The sequence below is a fragment of the Trichomycterus rosablanca genome, chromosome 16 (genome assembly GCF_030014385.1).
Source record: "Trichomycterus rosablanca isolate fTriRos1 chromosome 16, fTriRos1.hap1, whole genome shotgun sequence".
Classification (NCBI taxonomy): Eukaryota; Metazoa; Chordata; class Actinopteri; order Siluriformes; family Trichomycteridae; genus Trichomycterus; species Trichomycterus rosablanca.
Genome location: NC_086003.1, coordinates 1,172,511 through 1,195,229, shown reverse-complemented (window position 1 = coordinate 1,195,229; position 22,719 = coordinate 1,172,511). Strand labels below are relative to the sequence as shown.

At 43.5% G+C, this 22,719-nt stretch overlaps 1 protein-coding gene across 4 annotated transcripts in view; it reads left to right on the top strand.

The window, feature by feature from the left end:
• mapk10 (mitogen-activated protein kinase 10) overlaps nucleotides 1-22,610 on the top strand; it is a 41,879-nt gene extending 19,269 nt beyond the window's left edge. For 3 of the 4 annotated variants that reach the window (XM_063011841.1, XM_063011845.1, XM_063011843.1), the window contains exons 4-13: nucleotides 3,112-3,241; nucleotides 4,796-4,854; nucleotides 7,157-7,295; nucleotides 7,387-7,552; nucleotides 8,957-9,028; nucleotides 14,020-14,220; nucleotides 14,312-14,436; nucleotides 14,548-14,611; nucleotides 15,168-15,245; nucleotides 18,434-22,610. In XM_063011841.1, coding sequence (XP_062867911.1) covers nucleotides 3,112-3,241; nucleotides 4,796-4,854; nucleotides 7,157-7,295; nucleotides 7,387-7,552; nucleotides 8,957-9,028; nucleotides 14,020-14,220; nucleotides 14,312-14,436; nucleotides 14,548-14,611; nucleotides 15,168-15,245; nucleotides 18,434-18,576 — 1,177 coding nt within the window. In that variant the 3' untranslated portion in view covers nucleotides 18,577-22,610. The remainder of the gene's footprint in view (nucleotides 1-3,111; nucleotides 3,242-4,795; nucleotides 4,855-7,156; nucleotides 7,296-7,386; nucleotides 7,553-8,956; nucleotides 9,029-14,019; nucleotides 14,221-14,311; nucleotides 14,437-14,547; nucleotides 14,612-15,167; nucleotides 15,246-18,433) is intronic. The other variant, XM_063011842.1, reaches the window with a different exon arrangement.
• Nucleotides 22,611-22,719: the final 109 nt, after the last annotated feature.

Genomic DNA, 22,719 nt, shown 5'->3' with positions numbered 1-22,719 from the left:
ACGGTAGTCTACTACTGCTGAGATCTGTGGATCCAGGGTTCGAATTTCGGTGGTGCTATCGGCCTGTCTGGATGTAAATGTAAATCTGAACCTAAATAACCTCAAATAAGCAAAAATCTGCTCTGGAATGAACTGGAACGTCTACTGAGGCTTTCTTAACCAACATACAAATACTTACTTGAATGAATGGGTGCAAATTCCCACAGACATACTCCTCCCACAGAGTCTGATAGACGTTGCTCTATTTCAATACAGTTTGTTTTTAAAACGGATGTCCGACAAGCTCACGATCAGGCGTCCGAATAGTTTTGGACCCTTTTCTGCGACGGTAACAGGGCGGGCACGCCTCGGCACTGAAAATAGACCCGATTTGCAAGACGTTTAACCAAGGTAGACCAAGAGCGACACCATGGCTACAAAAGAAAGGGGTAATGGAAAAATAAAAGAGGTGGCCAAAATAACAGAAACAAACAAAGGAACAAATGAAAGACACAAAAACATCACAATATGACTTAGCGCGGGTCCGACTGGGGGTCCGGACATGGGGCCGCTGTCACGCCGTCTATGGGGCCGCTCGCTCGTGCTAAGAACGGGCTAAACATGGTTCAGGAGAAAGCAGGTCGTCAACACAGGAGCTGGCAACTCGATGAGGAAGAAACCGGGATAAATAGAAACTCTTCCACCTGGAGCCCTAACAGGGTCCCCCTAATAATTTGGGAAGTGTCCTGAAATATCCTGAAATAAATGCACTTATTTTACAATTATTTCACAGAATTTTATTTGACTGACCTGCTGATGTGCGCCCATCTTTTTTTCGGAAGCTCCTGAACCTTTTTCTGCGACGGTAACAGGGCGGGGGGCGCCTCGCCACTGAAAATGAACCCAAGATGCTTAACCAAGGTAGAGCAACACCGTGGCTACAAAAAAGGGTAACGGGAAAATAAAAGCAGTGGCCAAAATAACATCACAATATGACAAGCATGCATCCAGTGGGGGTCCGAGCACGGGGCCGAACATGGGGCTGCTGTCACGCCGTCTATGGGGCCGCTCGCTCGTGTGAAAAATCGCCTGAACAGTACCGTGGTACCAGCTGCATCGTGGGTTCAGGAGAAAGCAGTTTGTGAACACAGGAGCTGGCAACCCGGCGAGGAAGAAACCAGGATAAATAGAAACTCTTCCACCTGGAGCCCCTGGAATCAAATCAGTCTCCCATCTGTTTATGGTGTCCATAAATATATGGAACACCTGACAGTTTCCGCCTAATAATTCGGGAAGTAGAGACGCTCAGTGTCCTGAATTGTATTTTTTTATTATTTGAAAATGCCGACCTTTTTTTTAAGACAAGTCCGTTTTTTTTTTGGAAAACCGACTTGGGTTAACCAGGGTAACCAGGCCGGCGCTCCTTTGAAGACGTCCATCTTGTTTGTGTTGGACGTATTTTCGTCTGGTGTCGTCTTCACTTCCTGTTACGTCGCTCTGACTCTGACTCACGTCCTTCTTAGCGAGTAGAACCGACCGGACTGCTAATGGAGTGTGTGTGATTGTGTGTGTGTGTGTGTGTGTGTGTGTAAGTGTGTGTGTGTGTGCACGCCAGGCTTTTTGGACTGACTGCAGTAACTGGCGTCCAGACAGCCATGATCTAATTTAGCCGCATCTTTAGCTCCGGTCACATGATGCGGACTGGCAGCCGCTGTCGCCCCTGAGAAAACGTTCATGATCAAAAGTATTCGGACGCCCGACCAGTTTCAAAAGCAAACGGTATTGAAATAGAGCGACCTCTGTGTGACCTTTTCAGCTTCCCCAGAATCACTGGGCACAATGCAGTAACACATGACATTATAAGACTGGATGCCAGTCCATCACAGGGCCTCGGTTACCCCGCCTCAGTAAACCAATCCTGTCAGTATGTCGACGCCCAACCGTTTGATAGCACGGCTGGAGATTCGAACCCTGAATCCCAGTAGCAGTGGTAGTGGGTTAGTGGAATTTATCACTGCTTATTATTATTACCCTTATATTTATTATTATAATTATTATTATATTATTATTATTGTTATTACCCTTATATTTATTATTATTATTATTATTATAACCCTTATATTTATTATTATTATTATTAGTTATATTTATTATTATTATAATTGTTAGTTATAATTATTATTATTATTATATTGTTATTATTATTATTATTAATATCATTTATTATTAATAATATTACAATTATCATTCTTATTATTAATATTATTAATATTATTTTTGATTCTTATCAATATTACTGATATCATTATAATTTATTACCATTATATTTATTATTGTTATTATTATTATTATTAATAATAATTGGCACCCCCTTCCCCCCCGATTAGTTTGTAATGATTCCCGATTGTACCTCCCCCTCCGATATATGCATCACAGAAAGTCATGCTAAGCCAGCAAAGGTCGTGTTGGCAGCAGCTATGAGGAACGATGCTGACCTTCCTCTCTCACTCTCTCACACTCTTACACTCTCTCTCTCACACACACACACACACTCTCTCTCTCACACACACACACACACACTCTCTCTCACACACACACACACACACTCTCTCTCACACACACTCTCTCCTCTCTCGTTTTCTCTATGATGGTTACATGATGGCCAGCAAAGCTAAAAAAATCCCCGGCTCACCCTGGATTTCAGTTCCTGCTGTTGCCATGGACACCAAGTCCTCATTCATCTCTCGCTTCTCATCCTTTTCTGTAATGCTCTGATTTTTATTGTACGGCCAAAAGTATTTGGACACCTGACCATGAGCGATCCTGGACAGGTTGCCAGTCCATTAAAAGACAGACGGAATCATGAAGGTGATTTCTAGTAGCCCCGGGACCTTCCTGCTGTGTGTGAACCAGTGATTTGATATTAAAACATTATAATAACATTATTCTGACTTTTGTGCCATGATATATGAAAACCGTCCCAGAGAACATGACATTTGTTGTCTTCCTCTTCACTCTATTTATGGTCCTTTGCATGTTGCGTCCGTTTTTCATATCGCTACATCAAAGGCCGACACTGTGATGACGAACGAGTTTTTAACGATCTGTGTACGTGTGTTTATTTCCACGCAGCGCGGGATACGATGCCGTTCTGGACAGAAACGTGGCCATCAAGAAGCTCAGCAGGCCTTTCCAGAACCAGACCCACGCCAAGCGAGCCTACAGGGAGCTGGTGCTCATGAAGTGCGTCAATCACAAAAACGTAAGTCAACCTTTATACATAATCAACATCTCTGTTTGTTATTATTATTATTATTATTAATCATTTGCAACCCCCCTCCCCCAATCGGTACCACCCCGAGTTTTAGCGACTCCTGCTGGCCGGTCAGGGCGCTGCTGTGATGTGCAAACGGCAGAAACAACAACAGCGGTAAAACATGCTAGCCCACCAGTGCTGCGATCTGGAGCTCTTGAGTTCGAATCTCAGCTCTCTATAAAGCGGTCAGGCGTCCCAATACTTTTGGTCCTGAAAACTTTCTCTGCATTGTGATTGTGTGTGTGAGTGAGTGTATGTGTGTGTGAGTGTGTGTATGTGTGAGTGTGTGATTGTGTGTGTCTGTATTTGATTGTGTGTGAGTGTGTGTGAGTGATTGTGTGTGTGTGAGTGTGTGTGTGTGAGTGATTGTGTGTGTGTGAGTGTGTGTGTGACAGTGTGTGTGTGTGAGTGTGTGTGTATGTGATTGTGTGTGAGAGTGTGTGTGTGTGTGAGTGTGTGTATGTGATTGTGTGTGAGTGATTGTGTGTGTGTGAGTGTGTGTGTGAGAGTGTGTGTGTGTGAGTGTGTGTGTATGTGATTGTGTGTGAGAGTGTGTGTGTGTGAGTGTGTGTGTATGTGATTGTGTGTGAGAGTGTGTGTGTGTGAGTGTGTGAGTGTGTGTGTGTGATTGTGTGTGAGTGATTGTGTGTGAGTGTGTGTGTGTGTGATTGTGTGTGAGTGATTGTGTGTGAGTGTGTGTGTGTGTGTGATTGTGTGTGAGTGATTGTGTGTGTGTGAGTGTGTGTGTGTGTGTGTGTATGTGTGTGTTTGTGTATGTGTGTGTTTGTGAGTGTGTGTGTGTATGTGTGTGTGTGTGTGAGTGTGTGTATGTGATTGTGTGTGTGAGTGTGTGTGTGTGTGTGTGTGTGATTGTGTGTGTGTGAGTGTGTGTGTGTGAGAGTGTGTGTGTGTGATTGTGTGTGTATGTGATTGTGTGTGTGAGTGATTGTGTGTGTGTGAGTGTGTGTGAGAGTGTGTGTGTGTGATTGTGTGTGAGTGATTGTGTGTGTGTGAGTGTGTGTGTGTGTGTGTGTGTGTGAGTGTGTGTGTGAGAGTGTGTGTGTGTGAGTGTGTGAGTGATTGTGTGTGTGTGAGTGTGTGTGTGTGAGTGTGTGTGTGTGTGTGTGAGTGTGTGTGTGTCTGTGTGTGTGTGTGTGAGAGTGTGTGTGTGTGAGTGTGTGAGTGATTGTGTGTGTGTGAGTGTGTGTGTGTGAGTGTGTGTGTGTGTGTGTGTGTGAGTGTGTGTGTGTCTGTGTGTGTGTGTGTGTGTGAGGGGCCGAAGGGAGAAAATAATCCCCGAGTGCCGTAATGCACCAAACCTCCTCTCTCTCGTGAATCAGCAGTGTCCTTGATCTGTGCCACTTCTCCACGCTCTCTCGCCCAATCCCAAAAAATGAAGGGAGGGACGACCCCCCCACGCACCCCCCCCCCCCCCACCCCCCTGGTGCTTCGCTGTCTCACTTTCTAACCGTCTGTCTTCATTTTATTTCTGTCTTTCAGATCATCAGCTTATTAAACGTCTTCACGCCACAGAAATCTTTAGAGGAGTTTCAAGACGTGTAAGTATTTCACAGCAGGAAGGTTCTGGGTTCGATTCCCAGGTGGGGCGGTCAGGGTCCTTTCTGTGTAGAGTTTGCATGTTCTCTTTTAGTCCTGCGTCCGGGTGGGATGCTCCGGTTTCCTCCCACAGTCCAAAGACATGCAGTGTGTGTGTGTGTGTGTGTGTGTGTGTGTCTGCTGTGCTTCCTGTCTTTCCTGAAGTGTATCGGACCCACCGCAACCCTGACCAGGATAAATCGGTGGTGAATTAATCTGTCTATTTAGACACCTTATATATATATATAGAAACACACTATAGGGCCAAAAGTATTTGGATGCCTGACCGTGACGTCGCATTTAAAAATGAGCGACCTGTGTGTAATCTGTCTGTGGGAATTTGTGCCCATTTAGTCAACAGCATTAGACAGCGGTTGCATTTATGTAGCTGGGCGCTGATTGATCAGTCGATGTTCCGATTCATCCCAGAGCTGTTGAGTAGGGCTGAGGGTGGAACGGGCCTTACCTAAACTTACTACACCTTTTAATTAGAAGGTGTGTCCCAATACTTTTGTCCCTATGGTGTATATACACAAGTGAGCAATGAGGCTCGACCTCTGTAATGACCTTGTGATTGTGTGGGACAAAAATCCAAGCAGTCATTTTCCAAAATCTGGTATTAGGAGTGGAGGACGTTATATGAGGTGATAGTCGGGTGTCCACATACTTTTGGCCGTGCGGTGTGTGCTGGTGGGACTGTGTGATGCGCCGGTGCTCTCAGGGTTCATCAGGGCCGGTATTGATTAGTGGTGGTAATAAAACACGCCCTCCTGCAGCAGATACAAACCAAACACTCTGCTGCAGTGGACCGACGATACTCAACACCGAGACGCTCCAACACCACATGAGCAGAAGTATCCGGACGCCTGAGCGTGAGCTCAGCTGGAACGACAGCTGCTCCTCTGAGAGGCTTCTCGCAAGAATTTGAAGTGTCTGTGTGGGAATTTGTGCCCGTTCTGTCAAAAACAAAGCTCAAAGGGCCGCTGAGGTGGCGCAGCGGTAAAAACACACGCTGGAACCAGAGCTGGATCTCGAATACATGTCTCTCCGTACACAACGCTGAGCTGCACTGCACTTGTCAAAGTGTCGGTGATAAAATGCATACGGCAGCTGCCCACGTGTCGGAGGGGGCGTGGGTTAGCTTCGTTCTCCTCAATCAGAACGGGGATCCGCATTGGTGGAGAGGAAGCATGACGCAATGGGGCAATTAGACGCGCTAAAAAGGGAGAAAATGCATAAAGAAAAAATATATATTAAAAAAACAAAGTTCAAAGACTCAGTCGATGTTCCGTTTCATTCCAGAGCAGTTGAGTGCGTCTTTATAGAGCTTTCTAGCCAAGGTCCTTCCCTAAACTGTTGCTGCAAAGTTGGAAGCATGTCATTTGCTTTATATAATACATTTATTATTATTATTAGACCACTGTTCCATGTACTTTCTAACGGGTGCAGTCAAACCCCACCGCAACCCTGACCCTGGTGCGCGGGTTAAAATGATTCCTTGTTGCAGGCACAATTGCGGCCTCTGCTGGCTGATCGAGGCGCTGCACCCACGGCTTACCGCACAACCCAACAGTGTCTGTGTGGGTTCCCTTGGGGTACTCTGGTTACCCCCCCCATCCAAAAAAGACAAGCAGAAGGTGGATTGGTTGCTCTAAATTTCCCTTAGGTGTGAGTGAGTGAGTGTGTGTGTGTGTGAGTGTACAGCCACACTGGTACAGCCAAGGTCCTTCCCTAAACTGTTGCTGCAAAGTTGGAAACGTGTCATTTGCTCTATATAATACATTTTTATAGTGTATTTTGGCATACAGTGGTTTGTTTTTTTTACCAGCCCTGGAAAAGAGACCACTGTTCCACGTACTTTCTAATGGGTGCAGTCAAACCTGCTTTATTTATGTACACCGACCAGGCATAACATTATGACCACTGGCACACAGGTGAAGGGAATAACACTGATTATCTCTTCATCACGGCACCTGATAGTGGTGACCAGTCAGGGTGCCCATGCTGACCCCTGTCCACCGCCGAAAAGGAACTGGACCACGGAGCGATGGGAGACGGTGGCCTGGTTTTCTTTTACATCCCCATGTGTTCACCTGGGGATGGCACACAGCACACCATCAGGGGTGTAGTGGACACAATATTAGGAAGGTGGTCATAATGTACTGCCTGATCGGTGTACAGCTCAGCTAGAAGTAGAGTTTCGGGAGACGGCAGCGGGAGTTCGGGTCAGATTCGATACGCCGTCTCTGTGTCTCTCTGCCGCAGGTACCTGGTGATGGAGCTGATGGATGCCAACCTGTGCCAGGTGATTCAGATGGAGCTGGACCATGAGAGGATGTCCTACCTGCTGTACCAGATGCTCTGTGGCATCAAGCACTTGCACTCCGCCGGCATCATCCACAGGGTGAGCAGGGTTAACACATCGTACGCACGGGGGATTTGGCGTCCTCTGTGGTACAAACGTGTCACTGCAAGTGTGTTTTTTGTTTGTTCAGGACCTGAAACCGAGCAATATCGTGGTGAAGTCCGACTGCACGCTGAAGATCCTGGACTTCGGACTGGCGCGGACCGCCGGTACCAGCTTCATGATGACTCCGTATGTGGTGACGCGGTACTACAGAGCCCCCGAGGTCATCCTGGGCATGGGATACAAGGAAAACGGTAAAACACTGCGCCTGTGATGTTCCATTATTTATTTAATATGTAGTATTTATTATGAAGTTGCATGGGCCCTAGGTCCTGAGTTTAATCCACGCCTTCTGCCACTGTCTGTGTGGAGTTTTGCACGTTCTCTCACAGTCTGAAAAAACATTCAGTATTTATTTATATACATAATAAATACATTTCTTTGGGATCTCGAGCTCTCGAGTTTAAATCATGCTTTGCTATCGACCAACCGGGCTCCTACACAGACATGATTGTGTCAGGCTGTATGTGTCTGAGGGTGGGTATGTTAAAATGATTCCCAGTTGCAGGCACAATTGCGGCCTCTGCTGGCTGGTCGAGGCACTGCACCCGTACGTGATACTGCAGGTGAAAAGAAGCGGTTGGCTTACTGCACAAGCCGACAACAAAGGTGTCTTCTCACAGTGTGCGTGTGGGTTCCCTCGGGGTACTCTGGTTACCCCCAACCCCCCACCCCACCAAAAAGACATGCAGAAGGTGGATTGGTTGCTCTAAATTTCCCACAGCTGTAAGTGAGAATGTGTGAGTGTTTGATGGTGTCTATAGGCTGACTAGTGACACACTGCATCCCTGACCAGAACCGGGTTACTACGGTTACCACCCCCCCTCCAAAAAAACATGCAGAAGGTGGATTGGTTGCTCTAAATGTCCCATAGTAGTGTGTAGGAATGTGTGAGTGTTTGTCGACCTGTGTAGGGTGACCAGTGACACACTGCATCCCTGACCAAAACCGAGTTACTACGGTTACCCCCCCCCCCCACACACACAAAAAACACATGCAGAAGGTGGATTGGTTGCTTTCAATAGGTGTGAGTGAGAACGTGTGAGTGTTTGTTAGCTTCTATTGGCTGACCAGTGACACACTGCATCCCTGACCAGAACCGTGTTACTACGTAACATGCAGAAGGTGGATTGGTTGCTTTCAATAGGTGGGATTTAGTGAATATGTGAGTGTTAGGTTGCCTCTATAGGATGACCAGTGACACACTGCGTTCCTGACCCCCCCCCCTCGAAAAAACATGCAGAAGGTGGATTGGTTGCTGCCTCTGGGCCTGATTCAGTCTGATTTCTCTCATGTGTGTGTCTGTGTGTGTACTGTTGGGGGAGGGGGGCGGGGGTTTGGGGTCGGACTATCGATTTCCCGTCACCGTCGGACCGCCGGGGGTCTCGGAGCGGTCGGAGCTTTAATTTAGTGGAACCGTCGTTAGTCGCCGTGCCGACAGCGTTGTGCTCACTAATTATCTTACTGAGCCGCTTTAAACTCACCGCTGTTAATGATGATGAGCTAATTCTGATTCTAATGCTAACTCGCTACTAACATGCTAACGCTAACTTCTCTGTTTCTCTTCCCTCTCTTTCCCGCCGCCGTCGCTGCTGCAGTGGATATTTGGTCGGTCGGTTGCATTATGGGTGAAATGGTTCGCCACAAGATCCTGTTCCCGGGTCGAGACTGTATCCTTACACACGTATATTTATATATTTATATTATATAGGAAATATATTATATAGCTCTGAATTTCCGCGCGGCTGGTGGCAGCACCTCGACCTGACAGTAGGTGTCGCTGTTCTGCTTATAGCTAACCAGCCTACTTGACTCTTGTTACCTGTGTTAGTAGTTGGTAGATCATCTAACCCTCGTCTGACCTCCCAACATTCAGCTGACCATCATAAACAAACACACACCAAACAGCCAAAAGTATTCGGACACCTGACTGTGAGTTGGATGTTTAACTGTGGGGATTTGTGCCCGTTCAGCCAAAATTTGAGAGGATTTGTACGGCTGGGTGCTGATCGATCAGTTGATGTTCCGGTTCATTCCAGAGCTGTTCATAGAGCTGTTCATAGAGCTGTTTATAGAACTAGACCCACTGGGACCCTGACCAGGATGATAAGACACACAAAACCCTGTCCAGGTTATTTCTGTCCTGTGACAAGTGTTTCCCAATGGGACCCTGACCCGTTGAGACCCTGACCAGGATGATAAAACAGGCAGGTGTTCAAATAGTTTTGACTGTATAGTATCTTTAAATAATCTATTAAATCATATCCGTCACTTTCGCTGCAGTGTGTGTGTGATGTGGGGTGTGTGTGTGTGTGTGTGTGTATGTGTGTATGTACAGTGTATCACAAAAGTGAGTACACCCCTCACATTTCTGCAAATATTTCATTATATCTTTTCATGGGACAACACTATAGACATGAAACTTGGATATAACTTAGAGTAGTCAGTGTACAGCTTGTATAGCAGTGTAGATTTACTGTCTTCTGAAAATAACTCAACACACAGCCATTAATGTCTAAATAGCTGCAACATAAGTGAGTACACCCCACAGTGAACATGTCCAAATTGTGCCCAAATGTGTCGTTGTCCCTCCCTGGTGTCATGTGTCAAGGTCCCAGGTGTAAATGGGGAGCAGGGCTGTTAAATTTGGTGTTTTGGGTACAATTCTCTCATACTGGCCACTGGATATTCAACATGGCACCTCATGGCAAAGAACTCTCTGAGGATGTGAGAAATAGAATTGTTGCTCTCCACAAAGATGGCCTGGGCTATAAGAAGATTGCTAACACCCTGAAACTGAGCTACAGCATGGTGGCCAAGGTCATACAGCGGTTTTCCAGGACAGGTTCCACTCGGAACAGGCTTCGCCAGGGTCGACCAAAGAAGTTGAGTCCACGTGTTCGGTGTCATATCCAGAGGTTGGCTTTAAAAAATAGACACATGAGTGCTGCCAGCATTGCTGCAGAGGTTGAAGACGTGGGAGGTCAGCCTGTCAGTGCTCAGACCATACGCCGCACACTGCATCAACTCGGTCTGCATGGTCGTCATCCCAGAAGGAAGCTGACGCACAAGAAAGCCCGCAAACAGTTTGCTGAAGACAAGCAGTCCAAGAACATGGATTACTGGAATGCCCTGTGGTCTGACGAGACCAAGATAAACTTGTTTGGCTCAGATGGTGTCCAGCATGTGTGGCGGCGCCCTGGTGAGAAGTACCAAGACAACTGTATCTTGCCTACAGTCAAGCATGGTGGTGGTAGCATCATGGTCTTGGGCTGCATGAGTGTTGCTGGCACTGGGGAGCTGCAGTTCATTGAGGGAAACATGAATTCCAACATGTACTGTGACATTCTGAAACAGAGCATGATCCCCTCCCTTCGAAAACTGGGCCTCATGGCAGTTTTCCAACACGATAACGACCCCAAACACAACCTCCAAGATGACAACTGCCTTGCTGAGGAAGCTGAAGGTAAAGGTGATGGACTAAACCCAATTGAGCACCTGTGGCGCATCCTCAAGTGGAAGGTGGAGGAGTTCAAGGTGTCTAACATCCACCAGCTCCGTGATGTCATCATGGAGGAGTGGAAGAGGATTCCAGTAGCAACCTGTGCAGCTCTGGTGAATTCCATGCCCAGGAGGGTTAAGGCAGTGATAATAATGGTGGTCACACAAAATATTGACACTTTGGGCACAATTTGGACATGTTTACTGTGGGGTGTACTCACTTATGTTGCCAGCTATTTAGACATTAATGGCTGTGTGTTGAGTTGTTTTCAGAAGACAGTAAATCTACACTGCTATACAAGTTGTACACTGACTACTCTAAGTTATATCCAAGTTTTATTTCTATAGTGTTGTCCCATGAAAAGATATAATAAAATATTTGCAGAAATGTGAGGGGTGTACTCACTTTTGTGATACACTGTATGTGTGTGTGTGTGTGTGTGTGATGTGGGGTGTATGTGTGTGTATGTGTGTGTGTATGTGTGTGTATGTGTGTAATGTGGGGTGTATGTGTGTATATGTGTGTGTATGTGTGTATGTGTGTGTGTGTGTGATGTGGGGTGTGAGTGTGTGTGTGTGTATGTGTGTGTACAGTGGGGGAAATAAGTATTTGATCCCCTGCTGATTTTGTAAGTTTACCCCCTTACAAAGACTTGAACAGTCTATAATTTTTATGGAAGGTTTATTTTAACAGAGAGAGACAGAATATCAACAAAAAAATCCAGAAAAAAAACATTAAATAAAAGTTATAAATTAATTTGTATTTAATTAAGGGCAATAAGTATTTGATCCCCTACCAACCAGCAAGAATTCTGACCCCCACAGACCGGTTATGTGCCCATGAGGCACACAAATTAGTCCTGTCCCTGTATAAAAGACTCCTGTCACAGAATCAGTTTCTTCCGTTCAAATCTCTCGACCACCATGGGCAAGACCAAAGAGCTATCAAAGGACGTCAGGGACAAGATTGTAGACCTGCACAAGGCTGGAATGGGCTACAAGACCATCAGCAAGAAGCTTGGTGAGAAAGAGACCACTGTTGGTGCGATCGAAAATGGAAGAAATACAAGATCACAGTCAATCACCCTCGCTCTGGAGCTCCATGCAAGATCTCACCTGGTGGGGTAAGAATGATTCTGAGAAAGGTGAGGTCAGTCCAGAATTACACGGGAGGAGCTTGTCAATGATCTCAAGGGAGCTGGGAGCACAGTCACCAAGAAAACCATTAGTAACACACTTCCCCGTAATGGATTGAGTTTCTGCAGTGCCCGCAAAGTCCCTCTGCTCAAGAAGGCTCATGTACAGGCCCGTCTGAAGTTTGCCAATGAACACCTGAATGATTCTGAGAAAGCTTGGGAGAATGTGATATGGTCAGATGAGACCAAAATTGAGCTCTTTGGCATCAACTCCACTCGCCGTGTTTGGAGGCAGAGAAATGCCCAGTGGGGATGGTGTTCTTGGGGTCATATCCAGCATTTCTCTGCTCCCAGCTCCCTTGAGATCATTGACAAGCTCCTCCCGTGTAATTCTGGACTGACCTCACCTTTCTCAGAATCATTCTTACCCCACCAGGTGAGATCTTGCATGGAGCTCCAGAGTGAGGGTGATTGTGATCTTGTATTTCTTCCATTTTCGAATGATCGCACCAACAGTGGTCTCTTTCTCACCAAGCTTCTTGCTGATGGTCTTGTAGCCCATTCCAGCCTTGTGCAGGTCTACAATCTTGTCCCTGACATCCTTTGATAGCTCTTTGGTCTTGCCCATGGTGGTGGAGAGATTTGAACGGAAGAAACTGATTCTGTGACAGGGACAGGACTAATTTGTGTGCCTCATGGGCACATAACCGGTCTGTGGGGGTCAGAATTCTTGCTGGTTGGTAGGGGATCAAATACTTATTGCCCTTAATTAAATACAAATTAATTTATAACTTTTATTTAATGTTTTTTTTCTGGATTTTTTGTTGATATTCTGTCTCTCTCTGTTAAAATAAACCTTCCATAAAAATTATAGACTGTTCAAGTCTTTGTAAGGGGGTAAACTTACAAAATCAGCAGGGGATCAAATACTTATTTCCCCCACTGTATGTGTGTGTATGTGTGTGTGTATGTGTGTGTGTATGTGTGTGTGGTGCGTGTGTGTGTGATGGGGGGGGGGTGTTATTTGGTACGTTCCGGCGGGATGAGGTCATGTGTTTTCAGTCCGTGGGATCATGGGAAATCGTATGTGAAAAAAAACATGGTCATGTGACTCCCCGAAAGGGACCGAGCCCCCTCCTTTCCCCATCGTCTACTTAGCAACGTGTAGCCCGGCCCTCTGTTGCTAGGCGCCCATGGGAACGTGCCCGCGTCTGTATGTGTCTCTGATGGGTACCTCGTCAAAAAATCTCTGTGTTTTCGTCGCCCCCCCCCCCTCCTGCACCCCTCCACAAACGGTCTTCAGGAGAGCGACATTGGGAATGCAAATGAACGCCAGCAGAACGTGGCATCCACCTGGCATCGAGCATTACCAGTGGGTGTTCCAGTACGAATTTTGGGAGGTGTAACACTTGCTTCCCTCCCAGCTCTGCTTCCATACACATGAGTCAGAGAGACTGCCATGGGCATCACACGTGATGGAACTCTTAATCCCCAGAGTACAAGTGATGACGAACAACTGGCACAAGACCTGGCACTCCATAAAGCAATAGATCTGGCACTTTACCCAGCACCTGGCACAAGACCGGACGCCTCAAATGGCACCTTGAACTCCACCCAGAATAAAGCACAAGGATGTGGTACTCTACCCAGCACCTGGCACAAGACCTCGTACTCTACCCAGCACCTGGCACAACACCGACACCTCAAATGGCACCTGGTACTCTACCCAGAATACAGAACAAGTACCTGGTACTCTACCCAGCACCTGGCACAAGACCTGGTGCCTCATCCAACACTTACATTACATTACACATTACATTAATCGCACACCCAGGCAGGTCTTGCTGGCACCTGACCTGGCACACCATTCATCCCCACCGACAAAGACAAGACATGGCAGAGTTGTTCCAATAAATAAATAATAAATGTTTTGATTTACATGGGCGACTCCGCTCACCTCAGTCTGATTACGAAATGCCACCCTTCACCCCTTTGTCGTTTTCCTTAACTGGCGTCCTGCTCAGATATCGATCAGTGGAACAAGGTGATCGAGCAGCTGGGCACACCATCGCCCGAGTTCATGAAGAAGCTCCAGCCCACCGTGAGGAACTACGTGGAGAACCGGCCCAAATACGCCGGCCTGACCTTTCCCAAACTGTTCCCCGACTGCCTTTTCCCCGCAGACTCCGAGCACAACAAGCTGAAAGGTACGAGACAACATCGGCGTAAGTAGAGCATCTAAATCATCTGATTCACATCTTTTCAGACAGAACTGTGGGGATTAGTGCTCATGTCAGTATGTGTGTGTGTGTTCAGCGAGTCAGGCCAGAGATCTGCTCTCTAAGATGCTGATCATTGATCCAGCTAAGCGAATATCAGTGGACGAGGCCCTCCAGCACCCCTACATCAACGTGTGGTACGATCCGTCTGAAGTCGAGGCGGTGAGTATCAGCGAAACAGGACCACCGCTAGCAGCCCCATGTCGTGATGCTCCCTGCGTCGTACTTCACAGTAAGAGTTACTGATCAGTCTTTTATCTCCTCTCCCTGCAGCCTCCTCCTCAGATCTACGATAAGCAGCTGGATGAAAGAGAACACTCCATCGATGAGTGGAAAGGTATACCCATAATCCCTCACAGATTACCTATACATGCACTCCCATAATCCCTCACAGATTACCTATACATGCACTCCCATAATCCCTCACAGTAAATAAATAAACCCTCAGTCATGATTTGCTAGAGTTTATTAATGTACATAAATACACAGCAGGTGGAAGTTTCTCCACTAGGGGGAGCTAATGTTCCTGTAGTAGTTTTGATTAGATTTTTGCACTGATATTTTATGTGGTAAATAAATTGAGCTTCATGACTTTCACTATAATGAAACGCGTCCTTGAGTAAAATTCAGATTTGGGTCCCAGTTTAGGGCTCGGTAGCACTCGACTCGGTCTGAGGGGTTAAAATAAATCAGAAAATCCTTCGTTTTCTTTCGAGTCGTGCAGTTCAGATCGATAAACTCCATCGAACTGATGATTCTTCAGCCCCGTGTGCAGCCGGACGGGTTCGGTCAGACTCGACCGCCCATCCAGGACCGTCTGATGTTTTCCCCGAATAAGAATTGCTCCTGGATCAGCTTGTTTATTTTTAATGAATCTGTCTGTGTCTCTGTAGAGCTGATTTATAAAGAGGTGATGAACTTTGAGGAGAGGACGAAGAACGGTGTGGTGAAGGGACAGCCTTCTCCTTCAGGTACTCTCACTGCATAGCCTAAGCTCGCTGTAAGTGCTGCTCCTCACGCTCCTCTTCCTTTATTCATTCATTCACTCCACCATCGCTTTTTAGCTCCTGTTTATCCCCTCACTCACTGTAGAGCTAGTTTCTACATCCAGAAAAAACCCAGGTAGCCACTATTGGGCCCCTGAGCAAGGCACTTAACACTTTTGTTTGCACTATAAGTGCTCGAAGTTGTAACTAGCTTTGGATAAACGATATAAATGTCAGTACTAACACGACGTTTCTGTCATCATGTATAAAGTTTCTGAATCCGGACTGGGCGCTACATGAGCAACGGCTGAACCCGGGGTGCCCACCCTTAATGCTTTAATCTTTTAAACTAGAGCTCAGGGTTTTCTGTATGTAGGAACACATGTAATGTGGTTTCGTGATGAGTTTCTGTGTCATCCGGTGTTTTTCAACCGTTTTCAGGCTGTTTTAGAAAAAAAAGGTAAAAAAATAAAGAAAATAATTAAGAAAAAAGGTCACAGCAAAAGTCTGTGTTGGTTTATTTGTTCAATCTCACACTCATAAATATCAGAAACATAGAAATTGAAACAATATAAAAAAATAAAATAAAATATTTTAGTGAAAAATTAACATTTAGTATTAATTATATAATATGAAATTATTAGTGGGGTGCATGGTGGCTCAGTGGGTAGCACTGTCGCCGTATTAATGGTTAGTGGATATTTATTTATTTATATTTATTTATTGCTATTGGATATTTTTTATTTTTGGTTAGTAGATTTTTATTTATTTATTTATGGATAGTAGCTATTTATTTTTTTATTAATTTATTTATGGCTCGTGAGTATCTATTAATTCATTTATTTATTCGGTTAGTTATGGCTAGTAGATATTTATTTATATTTATTTATTGCTAATGGATATTTATTTATTTATGTATTTATTGCTAGTGAATATTTATTTATTTATGTATTTATTGCTAGTGAATATTTATTTATTTATGGCTAGTAGACATTTATTAAATAATTAATTTTTTTTTGTATTGTCAGTGTGAGATTGAGCTAATTTACCACAAATAAATTTTTATTTACCTTTTTTTTTTATTCTGGGACTAAATTATGAATTATGTGTCATTCATTTGTGTATTTATTCATATCTGAACATACCAAGGGTCATGATTAACCATGCTCAATTCAAAGTAAATATTATTTATATATTTGACTAAATATTAATATTCCTAAACAGAATTTTGAACTCTTGTATGTATTTATTGTAATTTTATATTGTATAATTTTGTCTGACATCAAACACTGACACTTAATTTCTGGAAGCACAAAGGTGAATTCATTGCTCTTTGATGTTCAGTCTGTATTTCCTCTCGTGTCCTGATGGTGGCGCTGTTTATAGTGTTAGTAAAGATGAATGAGTTATTTCTGCTGACTGCGCGGCTGCAGCACTGCAGATAAACAGACTCTGCGTCTCCGTGTCTGAGCACATCAGGGACGCTTCGTTATTCACACGCCTTTAAAAAACGACCCTGCGTGAGCACCACTGCCCCCCCTCGGTCGTATTCCTGCCCCCCTCCTTTAATTAAGCAGATGGATGGAGCCCGTGTGGAGCTGAGCAGACGCATTGCAGCTCCGGCTCGGCCGTATTTCACCCGCCGGTTCTGCTGCGTCGCCGTTCGACTGACCTGCAGATTTATTGTGTACATCAGTCCTGAGCTGCACGACTGTAACCGATTATACACCAACACACTAATCAGACTGAGAGATTAAACTAGATGAGATTAAAAGATGCTTTAATCAGATTAAGTTGATTATCTGAAGCGAGTGAAGCTAAATTACTAACTGGACCTTAAATGCTGATTAATGTTAATTAAATTCTGCCTGTTTTGTTTTACACTGGGGGTCAATCACACAATCAGAGATTTATTTATATATAAATATTTAAATATAAATATATTTTTTAGTGTTTGTATGAAAAACAGGTGAACATTTACTTTACTGAAATTATGTAAATTGTACAAATATTTTCACTTACATTGTTATAATGATTGTATGAACATTTTATTATTATTACAATGATTATCATACATTTATTAATATTATTATTGTTACAATTATGATTATTAATATTAGTATTATAATAATAATTTTACTTGTATTGCAGTTATTATTATTACTCATATTATTACAATGATTTAAATAATAATAATTATTTTTACGATTTTTTATATTGCAGTTATTTTATTATTATTACAATTAATATAATAATAAATATTAATCTTGCTATTATTATTACAAATATTATATATATTATTATTATTTATATTATTTTTAGAAGCAGTATTAATACACTAATAATAATCATTAATGTTAGTTATAATTATCATTACAAATATTAAAATAATAATAATTATTGTTTTTACGATTTTTTATATTCCAGTTATTTTATTATTATTTTATTATGATATTATTAGTAGTAATAATACAATATTAATAATTATTAATGTTAGTCATAATAATTATTACAAATAATAATTATTATTACAAATATTTTAATAATAACAATTATTATTGTTATTACGAATATTATATTATTATTATTAATGTTAGTTATTATTATTATTACAAATATTATTTATATAATAATAATCATTATTTTTGCAATTATTAATTATTATTATGACAATTTATATATTTATTACAATTTTGCAATTATTATTATTATTATTATAGTAAGCTCTATAGAGACATGACGAAGTTCTGCACAGAGCCCTGACCTTAGCCCGACTCAACAGCCCTGGGATGAATTGGAACACATCGGCACAAATTCCCATACACAGACATACCTCAAAGCCATGTGTGAGACCCTCTATCTTGAAATAAGATGCACAACAAGCTCATGGTCCGGTGTCCGAATAGTTTTGACCATATAGGGTGCTGAGACTGATTTGGTTGCTTCCCGTCATGCGGTGCATTAGCGCCATCTAGAGTGTGAGTGTATCAGTGCATGGATTCCTCCATCATGACCCTCACATCTATTTTGACCTCGACTGTACTGTATATTCAGGCTGCTGTGGATGTCAGATATTTATATTCATATTTGTGTCCTCACGTCCAGCTCATTCGTGTATTTTCTGTTTGTTTGTTTGTTGTTGTAACTGTTTTGTTTTCTTCCCCGTAGCACAGGTGCAGCCGTGAACAGCAGCGAGAGCCTCCCTCCGTCCTCCTCCGTCAACGACATCTCGTCCATGAGCACCGACCAGACTCTGGCCTCCGACACGGACAGCAGCCTGGAGACCTCGGCCGGGCCGCTCGGCTGCTGCAGGTGACTAACCGCCTGCCTGCGCAACCCCGCCTTCTTCAGGAGGTGATCGCAAACCGTCTTAAAAGATCCCCGAGTACAAATAATAAATAAATAAATAATAAATAACGAGCCGCGACTCTGCAAAAAATATTACAGTGAAAAAAAAGAGAATTCCTCAGATCTGAAGTATGTTTACGTTATTTAGGAGTTATGGTACGATTATAAGCCTGCGTTATCGTTCAAAAAGGGGGGAATGATGCTATGTATATTTACAAAACCCAATCTAGTTGCTTTGCTTTATGCACCATTCAGAAGGCATCTGGAAATTCTCTCTCTCTCTATATATATATATATATAAATAAATAAAACAATAATAATAATGCATTTTGACTGGACGATACAATCCCCCCAGCTTCTGTGCTCCTCTCCAGATGTGGCAAGGTGGGCACTGTCTTATAAATATGCACATTATATTTATTGCTGAACGTGACCAGAACAGGGCGCATATTTGTACATACGTAATTCCGTAACCCTGTACAGACGCGTGGCGCTCTTAAACGGGACTGTCGGCCAGTATCGGGATCGCGCACCCTGCGCACCTTGCCACATCGACTCCGCTTCGACCTTGAGTTGCCCTTGCCTGTAGTCCTGCATGAGCAGATAAACCAACGCCTGGCTCGAATATAACCCAGCGTAGACGTATAGACGACCTTTGTACTCCTGTGTAAGAAAAATCCACATTTCTGGAAGCTGCGAGGGTCAGTGCGGGTGAATGGCGAGGATGAAGCTCCGTCACACTCCTACAAACACGTTACGTTCGATATTTTTCACATTTTCTGTCGTGTTTCTCGGATGCTGTACACCCAAACCCTGTCTGCTCAGGATCAGTCAGTCATTGACTGTTTTACCACCGCTTTATCCTGGTCAGGGTCACGGTGGGTCTGATTCATTGGGCAGAAGGGAGGAAACACCCATCACAGGACACACTAGTAGCTCCAGTATGTTTGGACAGTAGGAAAAAACCCATACTGACACAAAAAAGGGAATTGAACCCAGGTCCTTCCCGCTGTGAAGTGGCAGCGCTACCGACCGTGCCACCCTTGGACTTAATCCATTATGGAAAATATTATTTACATCAATATTTCAGACAGCAAATCCCATTTGTGATTATATTAATAAGAATATTTTCCCCAAAGTGACAGAAAAAGCAGCAGGGGGTGCCAGATCACAGGGGAATTGGATATGTTTACACAGTTCTTACACAATGAACAGCAGGGTTTGGGTGTACACTCATCGTCTCGCCTGATTGGCTTCTTCATACGCCATTCCTTCTCTGATTGGTCAGCTTCATCACCCCTGAACCGGCGTCTCACCCTGTGTTCACACCAGCAACCGTGCGATGCGACAAAGCAGCATTAAACCGTCACGTTTCACCCAGAGTCGCCAGTTTAAAGCTTTAAGTTCCGGAAACATGACGACTGGGTGAAGTGGTCGGGGCCGTTTTGATGCCGGATGCCCTTCCTGGCTCAACCCCTTCTACTGATCCGGGCTTGGGACCTGCACTTAGGGTGCACTGTTGTGTCCACGCAATAGCTAGGTTCACGTACCACCATGCATGCCACCTTCTGTATTTGTGAGCCCAGCCTGGGATTCGAACCCACGGAACTCATGCACTGCTCTTAGTGCTACACTTAACCTCAGCGGTGCTATCGGCCAATCAGGTGATTGGGAGGTGCGCTTGTCAGTGCGCTCTCAGTGCCGGTCCCAAACCCGGATCAAACGTCAGAAAGGGCATCCGGAAAAAAACCCCTCACATCCTGTCCTAACTTTTTTTGGAATGGAGGTTTGTTTGACAGATGTGAAGGCAGCTGTTTTACACGTTGGATGTCAGTAATAAATAAGCAGTAAAATTCAGTCAGGTTGACCACAAGCAACCCGTGTGGAGTGGACTGATGTGTTGGGGCTGAATAGTTAAAGCTCTGGATTATTGACCAGCCCCAGATGGCCACAGTTGGACCCCTGAGCAAGGCCCTTAAATCCCTAATTGCTTGCACTGTATTGGGTAAATGTGAGACTGGTGTGGACGCAGGGTTAGCGGCGTGTCAGCAGAATTACCTCGATCATTCAGCATCACCTCCGATCATTTTTGGCCCCCATAACAAGTTTTATTTAGAAAAGAAATCCAGATTTACTACCTAGAGCGGCTTCTCATTAACCGGGCGTCTGAGATGGAGCCTGAATTCAGGCAGTGCCTTTGAAATAATGCAGTTTATTTTTTCTCTTCGTCATAAATAACTCAACAGAAATCAAAGTTGAGGTGGGCGTGGTTGCACAGGCGGCGGCGACGGCGGCGGCCGAGTCATAATTTCATCACTTCAGGTTGTAGTACGTTGACGGTGCCTGGTTTGACGGGTCATAATCCCTGTATTAGTATGTACATAATCACTGGATTAAAAAAAATAATAATAAAAATACAACCCTTACCTTTCAAATAAAGAAAAAAGAACAAACATTACGTATAAATGTGGCATTTTTAAACGATGTAAATGAAAGCGCAGACCTTAACCACACGCCTGGGTTTTTTTTTCCAGTTCTAGACTAACGATAAGCCTTATTCAGTACGTTACACAGTATAAATGAATTCTATAATATTTACGTTGGATGGTTTGTTTTGTATCTGTACTTGTCCTATTTAATCTGTCTACTAATTCATTTCAATAAAGGAATGAAATACCATTTATTTTCTTTCATTAATACCAAATATTAATCACATAACGGCCGAACATTCTTATGATTTTGTTTAATCGTGTGGGATATTCCGCTTGCGCACCAGCGCTGGGGTTCTGAACTCCCCGAGTCGAATTCTCAGATGTACAGTACAAAAAATAAGTACATTAATTAATAATATAATAAAAATCTGAAAAAATTGTTCATTTAATAATCAATGTATGTAATATGTAAGCATCAGATTTCAGTAATTAAAACAATATCATTTTGTTAAATGATCAATTTCATCGGCCCTTACATCGAACCTAGAGGTGTACCTACAAAAAAAGAGATGTATAGAACAAAAAATAAATACATTAATTAATAATATAATAAAAATCCCAAATAATTGTTTATTTAAGTCAATGTATTTAAGGATCAGATTTCAATATTAAAATCTGTATCGTTTTGTTAAACGATCCATTTTATCGGCCTTCACATCGAACCTAGAGGTGTACCTACAGTGATTATTCCATCCATTAAAATAAATCTCTTGCTTTCTTTCTTAAATATTATACTAATTCATTTGCTCACGCAATCTTCATCAAAACAGATTCTTAAATAAAAAGTATCAGGTGCAAATGGTTTAAATGGTTTTAATCTCGTGTTTGAATTAAACTGCTGAAAGGAAACGCACAACCATGTGAGAATCATTGCACTGTGAGGGGGTTCGGAGGGGTCGGCAGGCTTTCGATTGATATAATGCTTCTACAACAGGGTGCACACACACACACACACACACACACACACACACACACACACACACACACACACACACACACACGTCTAGTATGGTTTGTATTTCAATTGTAACTAGCTGTAAACTGTTCTGTTGTGTATTCGATTTGATTCATTAGATTAGAAGCGGAATATATTTTCCAACAGACGTGACTCACGGGGTCAGAAACAGGGTTGATCTTGGGAATTTTCCCCAAATCTTCCAAATGGTGCCACAACACTATGATTCTGTACTGACAATAACAATCTACAGCTACACTCTTCATGTGTAGCTCACTGTAATATCTGATACTGTTTAATGCTGGGAAAGCTGGAATAATATATGAACTTGTTTTTTCTTTTAACAAACCCAACTTCAGCTTGATCCTGTCATAGCTGTGTATGTTTCCTGGGAATTTGTAGAATGTTCTCTTCCATTCATACTAGATTACTTGGCTTGTCACCTGCCAACATTTGAATGTTTGTGTATATTGGAAAATGTTTGGTCGCTGTGCCCTGGGTGTTAGTATAATCCAATACTCAGGATATATAATTTTAATAAAGGCATGAAATGCACAGTTGTTTCGTTTGTTTATATCAATTGTTCACTTAACGAGCTATTTTTGTCTGAAGACTATTTTGTCACAGTAAGAATGAGTCAATGAGTCGACTCTATAAGTAATGA